The 13,687-nt window shown below is 32.0% G+C and overlaps 1 protein-coding gene across 1 annotated transcript; it reads right to left on the bottom strand.

Annotated features, from left to right (window-relative positions):
• Nucleotides 1–390: 390 nt before the first annotated feature.
• LOC148625052 (H/ACA ribonucleoprotein complex subunit DKC1-like) lies at nucleotides 391–13,668 on the bottom strand. The gene is made up of 14 exons (XM_088568255.1): nucleotides 13,605–13,668; nucleotides 10,599–10,636; nucleotides 9,440–9,526; nucleotides 8,866–8,957; nucleotides 6,620–6,869; nucleotides 6,306–6,432; nucleotides 5,646–5,776; nucleotides 5,014–5,157; nucleotides 4,744–4,864; nucleotides 4,362–4,480; nucleotides 3,719–3,819; nucleotides 3,411–3,465; nucleotides 2,365–2,505; nucleotides 391–1,496 (listed from the first exon to the last, which is right to left on the bottom strand). The coding sequence occupies exons 1-14, from the start codon at nucleotides 13,618–13,620 to the stop codon at nucleotides 1,422–1,424; spliced, it is 1,497 nt and encodes a 498-aa protein (XP_088424381.1). The 5' UTR covers nucleotides 13,621–13,668; the 3' UTR covers nucleotides 391–1,421.
• Nucleotides 13,669–13,687: the final 19 nt, after the last annotated feature.

Genomic DNA, 13,687 nt, shown 5'->3' with positions numbered 1-13,687 from the left:
ATCGAGAGGTAGCTCACATCAATCAAAAGAAACAATCCAGCTATTTGTGGCAGCATTTTTTATTTATTGTGTTAAGTGTGACTGATGTACACATGGACACCAGTATAAAATAATACTTCCAGTCTTTAATTTTTAAACTTCTTAGCTTTAATAAAAATTCAGCATCCTTTGAAATCCAATTCAAATCCCTCAATCACTTGTACATGTAATGCATGTACATATTTTAATGCAGGGACCTCGAATACTCTTAAAGTCAGTAACATAACATAAACTGGTCACCAAAATCAACAAGCACTTTCCTTTTGAATAATGTGCAGACAAAATGTTACATAAATTGTGTTCAGACTAGTTCAAAAATACAAAAAAGTTGGAGAACTAAACAAAAACATGCACATTTTTATCAATTTTATTATTAATAAAACTCATTAAAAACAATAAACAAATGGTATAAGATGAACACATACTTTAAATGCTTTCAAGTCATATTTACTATGACTATTTCATTCAGAATTTTCCTAGAACTTTCCCTATTAGACATTTACCCATTCAAACAACAAGGTGCTAACCTCATTGCAAGGTAGACCTTAAAACATGTTCAATAGTAATATGCATATATGTCAAGAAAGAACTCTGAGCACTTTTTGAAATTTCATCAGTGAATATATGTCTAATATAGCTGTAATATTTGATGATAGTTGATAACATGACAAAAAGAAGATTTAATTCATATTAAATGTCCATAGCTGCCAGCTGCTATATATCCATTAGAGATGGGTACTCCCAAGATTTAAAGTTTGATGTAATGCAATGTTCAATAAATATCAATAAACCATTTTACATACACTACATAATTATGTTAGTAGTATGGTCATGGAAAACTACTGACAGTCACTTGGCATGCAGATTAAAACAAGATATTTTTAGAATTTTTTCAGTTTTTTAAATTTCTATCTAGAATTTTGTTCTCTTCAAACTATCACTACATATCTTAAAAGCCTTGATCATAGGGCTAGTACCGCTGAGTAGACACCATTCGTATAATGTATTGGCCTTCCATTGCTGTTTGAACTTAATTTACTACATTTGATTTGATTTGACCTTTTAACAATGTGTGTCAATCATTCCAACTTGTCACCATTCATTAGTAACAAAATCCTGAACAGTAACAGTGGAAAACTATTCAAAAAAGGGAATGATCATAATACTAGTCAGCTTTTTTCCAGTCTGAACAATTGAAATGATTTCATACCTAATCTCAAAATTACATCATTATATTAGCATTCCTTGAAATACCATGTACTATGCCAATTTTGAGAGCACTATTTCTTCAATTGTTCAATAGAAAAGGGCAGATTTCTCAAAAGATCTCCCTGCTTTTCTTATATAATATTGTTCTTGATGTAAGTCTTCTTTTCTCTCCTTTAGTCACTACTATCTCCATTCATTTTTGCCTTCTTGTGTTTCTTTTTCTTCTTCTTTTTCTTTTCAGAAGATACCTACAAAACAGAAAGTATGCCATTACATAAACAATTAAGTTTTTGAGTTCTTTCAATTCACAAAACTTAGTAGCAAAATGCAATCAATTTATTGATTAAAAATCCTACTTAATCTAATCACTTACTACATACAGGATCTAACTAAACTACAGCACTACTTGTTGAAAAAAAAACAGAAAAAAATTCCTACAAAGTCATCTGAACAGAAAGTAGAATGGAATGTTGTTAGATTCAACTTGCACTAACTGAATGGAATGATAAGTTGGTATAATTAGATTGCAATTCATTGTCTCCTTCACAACACTGTACCAGGTCCACTATGTACAGGAAAATGGGACCATTAAAATCAATTTGTTTGTACTTTCTCAACAAAGTCATATATTTCTTTAACCCTTGAGTGCATGTATAAAAAATAATTTTTCACTTTTAATTTAGTTGGTTGCATAGCATACAAAAGAGCATATGAAAAACAACCTGCTTTCATTGCAACACGGTAGTCAAAAAAAGCATAAAACCAGAACATTTGTATTTTTAAAGTGTAAGTTTTTGAAAGAATTAGGCAAAATGTGAAAAATCAGAAACATGCATGTCAAAAACCAACCAATCTGACAATAAAATTTCACTCAAGGATGCTTTCTCTGTTTGAAAAGACAATTATTTGATTTCTTCATCTCTGGCTTTGCTTGAAATTTCTTAATAAAAATGTTAGAAAATAAGGTTTTTGACAGAGTTATTTGTCCTTGAAATATTCATTTTTACAGTGCATTTCTAGTCATTTTTCCTTGATTCTGATGGTGCAAATGATGGTTTTTTTCATACCATATTTCATCCACTACCCGATTCTTACAGAGACTGACACTTAACATACTTCATCTGATGATTCATCAGCTTCTTCCTTTTCTTTCTTTTTCTTTTTCTTCTTCTTTTTCTCAGAATCACCACTAGGTGTCACTGGTGTGACAGGAACACTTGGACTACTTTCATCTGAGCTGCTATCCTGGAATTTTCTCTACAAAAAGTATCACAATATTTGTAGTTGGAACTCATGTAAAGCTGCATTAGCTGTCATTTTTGTATTTTTTGGTTTTTGTTGAAATATGCCTTAACTTTGAATTATTTCTACTAAATTGTACTTTTCCTGTATAATTTCATTTGATATCCACAAATAAAATCGACCTAGATAAATTTGTATGCGTGTGAGTTCTGCTGATCTTAATACGTGCATGTGTTGTAAGGGTCACTACTTTTAAAACTCATTGCAAAGCGAAAGTGGTTAATCAATGGCAAGGAAGACCGACGGAATCAAGCCGTAAAAGAAAAAAGTTTGAATATAACACAGGGATCCTTTTGAAATTTACTTATTTTGATAAAATGTGGCACAAATATAATCAGTAATTGTCATTATTTATTTGAAAATAATCAAGAAAAAGATGAAATGAAATGTAAACAAGAAACGTGGGTACCTGTGTAACCTTTATTATTTTTTTTTCAACCAAGGTTAAAGTATTTTTAAACCAGGTGAATGTATCGCCAGCAATCTTTGGAAGTAATGGCAGAAAATAATTAGATCAGAGCTGTCGATCTTCTTTTTTATTATTAAAATAAAACATTGTTTTTTTACAATATTTTGTAGGTATTATCAACATTTTTTGCTTCAATTGCATTCTTACAAACTTATTTCATTGAATCAGCAAAATTCAGTAGAATCAAAACTGAACAAATTTAGCAGCTAATGCAGTTTTAACTAAAAGCAAAAAAAAAAAAAAAATACAAAAAAAATTGAAATTTAGCCTACTAACTTCAAATAATGTATCACAGGCATGGAAAAGCCAAAATTGATACATGTATGTGCATTATTTTTTCACTATCATGAGTTTTGGGAATGTTATGTAATTAAATTAAATAAATACCCACCTTTTGTGTTGGTGCAGATGGAGTACTAAGTTCACTCTTTACTGATACACCACCACTGGAAATATACAGAGTAATATGTTTGAAAGAGAAACTAAGAGAACTAACAACTTTCTTTTCACAGCTTTTCTTTGTGATATGAGCTCTTATGGAATAATTTCATAGAGATCCTAAAACTTATACTAAGTCTGAAAAACAAATGTCTATGGATGCAAACAATGACATGGCCCTAAAATTATAGGACAGCAAATCATAAAGGAACAAAATATCCTCATCTTTAAATTAGCTTAGGAAACATTTTACTTTGTTACCTTGTATTTTCTTGTTTAAGCCAGTCTGCTGGAGTATTTTCATTTGGCTTTCCATGTTTGGTCAGCAAACCTTTTTTAATCATTTCCTTCTTCAAAGAGGCCTGAATTGTAATTGTTCAAAAAAGTTAAAGTTAAACTGAAATATTATCAAATTCATACAGTCTAAGTATAAATATCTAAACAATATAAATAAATAGATCAAAGGTTATATTCATCCAAATAGTTTTCATGTCAGTTTTTTTTTTTTTTTTCACATCAACTTTTACACAGAAATGCATTATAAATTTACAATAAAAGAACAGTGTCCCATATCCTTCCCTTAAAATTCCAATTTTTGAGGGAGAGAACTCGCAATATTAGATGGGCAAAGTTGATTTTTAAAAATTGTCCCCAAAAATTTGTGGCAGAAACCACTAGCAGAAATTTAGGCATGAAAGCACTTAAAGGATTTGACAAACGGATGGATGCCAAACATTTCTACATCCCTACATTGGGATGAGCCAGAGGACAAGGAATTCTAATTGTATGAATTTTGCATGTCATGAGCTGGAAACCCACAAATTGTTTTTAAAATATAAATCAAAAGAAATATTCATATTGATCAAAGGCATCATTTGCTCCCATAAATTAGATATTTCCATACCTTAGGCCCTAATCCCCATTTTCTGGGATATGTATCCCTTTCCATGATGACTCTTTTAATTTTTGCCACAATACCATGGTCACAGGTAGCCATCACAGCAGTCGTCATCTGGGCAATTGCTGCATAAAACAGATTTAGAAGAAATAATGATACATGTTGGGTTGGAGCAGTAAAATGATTATCTTATTGGCAATAGCAAATATTAACACCATTTGACTAATAATAATTTTAGCAACCTTAACATTAAACCTTTCAGTCCCACCAAGTTCGATGTACTGTAGAATGAACAAACAGAAAACTGGTTTTTAATGCTTTAAGCTTTCCTAAACAAAATAACAGACAAATAATGCCATTTAATAGATTTTCAAACAGGCATACCAACCCAAAGCAACAGCTTCTCCCTTTGTAGTAACTATGACAATCTCTTGGTTCACTTCAATACCATCTTCATACCGCAGTACACCAGGTAACATGATCTTTGCACCGTAACATACAGCATTTACCTATTAAAAACCATCATTGTTTGAAACAAACTTAAATATGATGACATCTTTATTTTATTGTTTTTCTCATTGACACGAAGTGAAGTTCAGGGTGTATATTTACATGTTTGCAACAATTCATAACATTTATTTTTGTGTTTAACACTTACAGCTGTATCTTTCATGATTACTCGTTTATGTGATGTTAGAAGAGCTTCTAATGGTCGAATAGCTCTTCTGAGGTAGGACTCATCTTTATGGTTATCATACAACCACTGGGCATCCATTACATCATGCATGGTTACCATTCCCTCCTGTAAAATAAAAAAAATATCTTCCATGTCAAGTTCAAAAGGAAAAAACAATATTAAGTATTTGTGAAATTTGTTCATAGAATGTGCATACCTACAAAAAGTACATGTCTATAAACACTACAAATTTTTAATAAAATTAATTTTATATTTTTGATTTACAGATTAGACCAAGTAGGTAGTGTCCACAATATACACGAAGAGTGGCAAAAAATAGCCAAGTTTTTACAGTAATAAATAGGTAAAAAGAAATGTTTCCCTCTACCATTGTTTAAATGAATACATAGCATCAGAATTAAGAAACTAACTTTGAATAGCCTTACTTCATTCATTATGCAAGAGAATTTAACAATTTCCCTAGTATACCTTAACTAAAACTATGCAACATACTTTACAATGTGCACTGGTAAATAAAGTTTCGAAACTAAAAAATTTCAAATCAGCTTAATGAGATGTAAAGCAATCATATGCTTGCTTCCCCAGTCCCCTACCTTTTCAGATTGGATACCAGATCGAACTCTACGCAATTCCTGCATCTGACCACCAACTCCAAGGAACAGTCCCAAGTGTACACACATGGTACGAATGTAAGTGCCTGCCTCACAGCTCACCCAGAAAATACCTGAGTAAGACATGATTGCACTTCAATTAATGTTACAGCCTTTTCTACCAGCTGGCTTAACATGTACAAGATTAAAAGTTTATAAATAGATTATTCTATTTTTTATTTACTAAAGGAGGTAGACTTAGGGTAAGGGACATAACTCACGAAGTCAGTGATATGTTTGTATCATATTCAATTTCATCAAAGCCTATCAAGCTTTCATCTGACACAAAATGAAATTAATCTAAGTTACTTTGATGCTTACATGACATTGATTTGAAATGCTGAATACAAACATTCCAATGATTTGAAAGAGTTATGTCCCTTACCCTAGGTCTACCATCTTAAAATAACTGGTGCAAGTGTAAGTTATAAAAAATCAAATTTTTCAAAGAATGAATTCATTAAAGTTCATATAATTACAACTTTCTATGGGATCATTCTTATACTGGATTTTTTTCTTTTCATTTGTAAGTTTAAAATATATAAAATGTCTAAAAAACTATATTCAAAGTTGAATGTGAAATACTTGATTAATCAACCTTACCCATGCCTCGTTCAGCATCATATTCTCTCATTTTACATTCATATACTGTTCTAATACGAAGCTGTCTTTTAACTGCTGAGATTAATGGAGGTCTTTGAAACAAGGCACCAGTCAACTTTTCCAATTTCTGTAAAGGAAAATTGAGATTGTCAATTCACCCTTACCAACTTCTTTAAACGAGTGATTTTTGTGTTATCTCATGATATGTTATACAAGAAGGAAAGGTTAACATATGACTATCAATTTACTACAAAACAGAACACTATGGAGACAGAATAAAAAAAACATTACACAAGCTTTATCCATTAACTTACCCGTACTACAAGTCTCTCATCCTCAACTGTACTATGTAACTTGAATATACACACATACTCCTTTCCAGCACCTTGCTGTGATTTGACCAATCGTGTGGCTCGTTCTATACAAACTATGAGACATCCTGTGACCTTAGGATCAAGTGTACCACTATGACCCGTTTTCTCCACTCGCAAGATTCTTTTAATCCAAGCAACTACTTCATGAGATGATGGATTTGCAGGCTTGTCTAAGTTGATGAAGCCAGATCTGCCAAAGTCATTTAATACTGCATTATTAGAGCAACTCTGACCACAACAGAAAATTTATACTCTGACATAGCATGAATGAAAGAAATATAATGAACATATAACTACAGCCAAATCGGAATATTATTCAATCCACTCAATTCCACTCAAGAGTTCAAATATTCCTCTTCCCTGTCACTTAAGGCAAGTGCAGCTTTATGTTAAAAAGTGTACATGCCCATTCAGAGAAAAATATTAGAGTGACTTACATTTAAATTTCATTTTGAGTCATAAATTTTCTTCATCATTAAGGGCATCACAAATTGGCGAAGGACAAGCAGTAGTTCAGGTATGGTACAAAAACATCAAGTCCTAGAATTCTAATACATTATATCTATTTAAAGACTAATTTTTTCTTGTATGATATAGGAACACCCCCAGAAAATAGAGTATGCAGATAGTATACAACTGAACTACAATAGATTAAACAAGTGACTGATTATTTGATTGTAGGATTCAATGCCCGAGCAGCAATATTTCAGGCGATGAACATGAAATGAAAAAATGGAATGGGACACAAGAATAATATGGTTCACATTTTGATTGCCACAGGAAATAAGGAGAGATAGGTAATGTCGTCAATTTAGCCTCCTGTGGCGGAGCACAAGGGTCCTTACTCAAATACCACAGCAGGGTTCTTTAACATGGGAGGAACATGCCATCTTTTCCAACACAGTGCACCACTTTGGTTTGTGGTCAGGTTTTCTGTGTTATAGCCTGATGACCCAGCATGTAACCTGCCAGGGGTACCCCATTCCACCACCTGGGGCACTTTTTGTGAAACTGACACCAGAAGAATTAGAGAAAGTTGGTTCATAACAACTAATGTAAACCAAGCTTGTTTGTAAATTAGTATTAGTTTAATCAACAGTGTGAAAACGATCTAGATTAAGAATGAAGCAAAGTGTGTCACTGTGACCTGTGTCCCTATTTTAAAATTCCTCAAAATTTAATAGAAATAATACAGACATGACCTATCTGTAAGAATCATGATACAAAAGGAACTGAAGTAAACAGAGCCAAGTATCAACATATGTAGATTATTGTGACAGGATAGTATCGCTACACCCCAAAACCATTTACATATATGTAGGTCATTTTCATAATTGGTGTTTGCATATAATAAGTCTTATGATTAAATCATACTTAAAAGTGTGTCCTTTCAGAGAAAAATATTAGAGTGATTGACATTTAAATTTCATTATGTGTCAAAGTTTCTCTTCATCATCAAGGACATTCTGTATATTGCTTGAAACGCAGATAATAAAATGGCTACATTCTTCCACATTTTAATAATTAACATGGTTAAAAACAACATAGAATACACTATTGATAAGGACACAGTAACATAAACATGAATGTCTGTTTACAGTTTACATCACATTCAAATCTACTGGTGGTTATTTATTTAATTTCATATTTGACATGTGCAAATCTGAACATTTTGTTTTGAGAAAACTCTACAGAACTGGAACTGTATTCCCAAGCTAACTTGTTTTGCTTACAGCAATCTTGAGCAATGTTTGGGCATTTTTTAAAATCATTCATTTTAAATTATATTTTTAAGATCCTGAAGATATTTTTCTACTCATATTTCTACTAATTTTGGAAAATACAGCTAAACAAGTACTATCTTTAAAAAAAGATAGCTGATGCAGTAACATTTTGTTCCTTTAATTACTTCAAAGTTTCTTCATTTGTATAAAGAAAATAACACATATGCCACATCATTTCAAATTCTCTATACAGTTTTTTTGAACGCCACTTAGTTATCAGTATTTGGCCAATCGGGAAACAGAAGTGCCATCAGGTGACTTGCATTTCCATAGAAGCGTGTCCTTAAGGTCAAAGGGTAAAAAGCAAAACTATACCGACTGCGTCAGAAAAAAAGGTGACCAAATTAGTCAGGCATTCGTTTGCAGACATATTTTTTGCCTAAAGATGTACACAGTTCTTACTTTATGTATTCTGTAATAGGTCTTTTGAGTGGAGAGCTCCCAGCAGGTATAGGGGTGTAATGTGCTGTTCTGATGTTTAATTTGTCAAAATTCTGAAAATATTATTACAACAGCTTAGCTATCAAATGAAACAGTTATAATAATAAATGACATAATAACATTTAACAAATAAAAAATTAATCCAACCATTCTGACTTAACTGATATTTTAAACAATGATATACTGTAAACCGTGAAATTTTCATGACAAGTTTTATTTTCCGCAACTATCACAGTACAACCTGTAACCCGAAAACTATACTGTCATGAATATTTTCTTTGAAGAGCAATCTAATAAGATTCGAGAACAATTGGGAATTTAAAGCTGCGCGAAAGTAGATTGATAGAAGAAATCTTGAAAAAAGGGTAGAGCGAAAATTTCCCAGTTTACAGTATTTTATATGTCTTTTGCAATCACAGCTTTACACGTGAACATTGCACATAATAAAGAGACAAATCAGCAGAGTTCATAATCCTAATCAAAATGCACCTCAATAAACATCATTGACAAAATTAAAGGTCTGTAATTTTCTTACCTTTAAAAGCAGGGGCCATTCTGATGTGTCTAACTTTTCAACTTTATCTGATGGCTTTAGTAAAAAGTTTTCTGAGTGTTGAATATCCTAAAAAAAAGTTTGAAAGCAATGTAAGAATGTTATGTTTCAATACAACCTATCTGATGTCTTTTCCAACTATGAAAGTTATATTATCAGTATTACCGTATTTTGGTGTGTACAGTGCGCATTTATGTATTGTGTGCAGTGCAATTTTAAAGGTCTAAACGAGTGAAAAAATGTTCTTTAGACTTAAGTTGCAGTAAAATTTTGTAAGACAAAAAAAATTGATATTTTGCAATTGATCGGTCATAACATTTACCCTGATGCGGTATTTCCTATGAAAATGTAAAGAAAATAAACTTCTATGCAGACTAAAACATCATGTAAGCATCAGTAGCTACATAAATTGGATAATTTTAATTTCGAAGCATGACAAAATTGACACAAGATGTATGAAATTGCTTATATAACAACATTGAAAGTCTGGAAAATCAGACATTTCCAGCTTTGGTTGTTACTCAAATTTCACAATTTTTCATTGAAAAACATACTTTTAAGAAAGAAAATTGTAAGAAACAATCAAAATAAGTATCAAAATAACCATTTTTAGCTGTAGAAGCATTTGATAAGGAGGGTTTGACAAAAAAGGAATTACTTAGTTTTTGGTTTTTAGTTGTTTCATATTAATTTCTAACCATGCTATATAAGAAGGAAATATTGTACAACCTTTGTTTGAAACATATTATAAAGTCATATGAACATGATTTGAAGAAAATATGACTAAAAATTCAATACTTAAAGATGTATTTGATGATTATATAAAATTTCTTTCAGTAACATTTCACTTCCTGTTAGTTTGTTTACATTACACAGTGTCTTTTCACATACCAAAATCTTCAATTTTGTGGCCAATTCTTCTGTATTGATGTATAATATGCACCCCATGTTCTGGAAATAATTTCTATGTAAAAATGTGCGCATAATACACACCAAAATACTGTATCAATTATTTTTTTTTGCAAATATGGCCTTATTATTCATCTGCTAATTGAAACCTATATGACAGAAACCTCACAATATCATGGATAAGCATTTTGAAAGCTTAATATGATAGTTGGACAAGATATATTAGACTTACAGCAACATCTGAACTTTGTCTTTTCTTCTTCTTTTTACCTATGATAAAAAGAGTACAATTTTACTCAAAAATATGAGTCTTGGTTGTACTGTCTTCCTATTGGAATTGACACATACTGCAAAAAGGAAAAGTGCTTAACACTTTGCCAACCAAATTAGTCTATAAACCATTTTGCAAAATTCAGGTTACTACTCTTAATGAGGCAATCAAAACGATTTTAAATACAAGTCAAAAGAAAAACTCTACCCATCAGAAGCATTTACAGTACTTTAGTATGTATTGGGCACACTTTAATGCATTAGAATCACTGAAATGTACCAAAGCATACATATCAAAAATGCAGACAGGACCATTGAGGAAATAATCTGAATTATGGTTAATTATCAAATACAGATAAACAAACTTACAAAATTAAGATTACAACTTCAGTTTTTCCTTTATTATTGTTAAGAAACACTAATCAAAAACAAATCCCTAACTTAAAAGAAAGACAACAAAACCCTAACTTAAAACAAGGACAACAAAACTCTAACTTAAAAAAACAACTGGAGAGAGCATGTACCACCAATTTAAATCCATCTGAACTAGAAAATCAGAGCAACATAACTAAAGCCAATGTTACCAAAGCCATCAGATGTAAGAATGGAAAATCAGGAGGTATTGACAACATACAACAAGAAGCTATTAAAGCCCTAGATGATTACTCAATTTGCTTCAGACAAGAAAAATCATGCATTGATCAAATAGCCAAACAGAGAATTGCTATTAAACAGACAATAGAATGCCTGAAATCTGAGGTTTTTCTAAAGGCTTTTGACAGCCACTGACCACAAGATTCTTTGGAACATTCTTGGACCTTTGGAAATCCAAAAATGACCATCAAAATGATATCTCTTAAATGACAAATTTTCCTGCCAAGTAATACATAGAGGAAATATGACTGAAAATTCCCTGTAACAACTGGTGTATGTCAAAAATACAAACCAAAAGATTGTCTTCAGATCAGCCACTTTGTGGAAAAAATCCAAGACTTTCCCTACCTAAAGTATTGTCAGAACATTAGAAGGCACAGTTAAGGACATTACTGCCAGAAAACAGAGAACAAAACAGGTATATTCCTTGTTTTAGCCTCTTTGGAGGAGCTGTGCTTTAAGAACTAGCACAAAGATTGATGTATTTATTACCAACATCAAATCTGTTACACCTACATGTATGTGGTTGGGAAAACTGTAGTATATCTCAAATTTTTATTTACCTTTATCAATAAATACCTGAGAGACATCCTCAACATAAGACAGCCCAACAAAATATATCGAACAGTGAATTATAGAAAAGAACCAAACAACCAGTGACCCAGAACTAGAAAATTGAATTAGATTGGACATATAACTAAGCAAGCTCTAGACTGGAGCCCACATGGACACTGAAATAGGGGAGACCAAAAAACACCTGGAGTAAAGGACTCAAAAATAAATCAAATAAAATTGTTAAGACCTGAAAAGAAGCGAAACAAACACCAATGGACAGGAAAATGTCAACTCCCTGTCCCAATTGGATGAAGTGAATTAAATAAATCAAAGAGTTGGATTCCATATGTACATGTAAGTCTTAAGTCTCAGCAGTTGTTTCTACCAAAACAGAGGACTCTTTAACCTGGTACCTGGTCACTGCTCCCAGTTTTTGGTGGAGTCTGAGTTGCTCACCTGCTTTTGTTTCTTTGTACATATTATTTTGGTTATTTTATGTTTTTTGTGTGCATCTGTTTTTCCCTGTCTGGTCTTAGTCTCTGGATTGCGTTCTTACAATTTCTGCTAAAATTTGGTTCCCTTGATTACTCCTTCAAATAACTCAATATTTTTTTGTTGTTGTTACATCCCAGAATAATCAGTCATTGTCTTAATCTTTCTGTCAAAGGTACTTAACCTTAGGAACAGGGCTGTAATGATACACCTACCAAATAATGCGATACATTTCGATAAGATATACAACAGCATGTCGTTTTATATATTTTCTTCAATTTGGAAAAAAAATAATCAACAGATATAAAAATGACTAATTTTGTTGAAGCCAGGATTCATTCTTAGAGTCTACAACTTTGATCTGAACAAAAATTAGTGGAATTTTCCTCACGAGACATGTCCTACTTTAGTATTTGCAAAGTAATTTCTTCATTTGTTCGGAAAAAAAAGTTGTATTTCAACCTGTATCGCATCATATCAAAACCTCTGGCAAATGAATTGTATCATATCATGACCAAAAGTATCATGATACATCGATATTGCAATGAATCATTTCATCCTTACTTTGAAAATTCTTAAGCAGATCTTCCTCTCAAATTTTTCTTGCATTGGGGAGATGTGCCAAGGTTTAATGTTTAGCAAGACCTTTTATAAAATTAAATGCAATTTTACTGTGACACCCCTTGCACTGACAGACGACCATAATGTTTCCCAATATTGTAATGATAGTAAATTAATAGTCTTGGTCTTTTGTGTTTTCTATGTTTTGACAGGAAATTAATTTATTATAATTTCTAGCAGAAATTTCAAACAAGCCGTTACAAGGCAGAAAAATCCTGAATGTGGCTTAATCTCTTGCTTTAGCACAGATTTGTTCACCGGAGATTGTTAAATTGTTAATGAAATATCAGCAGGCTCCAGCCGAAAGCAGGCGACCTTATGTGCACGTGCTCATTGAAATCTGAAAAAAATGGCTTGTTAAGGTGCAAGTTTACTCTCTTTTATGATAAACTATTAGTTCGTATGTAAAACTATACGCGAATTCGTGCATTTGTTTCCAACCGCAATAGTGTATCATTGAAGCACGAGGCTCGATTCGACATTGCGTGGGCAAATGCATGCTAACTACACCTGAAATAGAAGATTTACAATGGCATATATCGTGACAGTGGTAGCAACACAATATAAGGACATTTAACAGAAGAATGATAGTTGATGGTGGAAAAAATCATTAGAATCAATCTAGTAAATGACAAATTTAAATTACCGCTGGAGTCAGCCATGCTTTGTATTCACCACGTGTTTGAAATGTAGTTAGGGGGTTAAAGACCGAAAGTACCCGAAAAAATC

Source organism: Perna viridis, chromosome 2 (assembly GCF_037379345.1).
Source record: "Perna viridis isolate PV_CMFRI_1.1 ecotype Kerala chromosome 2, ASM3737934v1, whole genome shotgun sequence".
Taxonomy (NCBI): Eukaryota; Metazoa; Mollusca; class Bivalvia; order Mytilida; family Mytilidae; genus Perna; species Perna viridis.
Note: the sequence above shows the minus strand (reverse complement) of the source record. Positions and strands in the feature narration are given on the sequence as shown.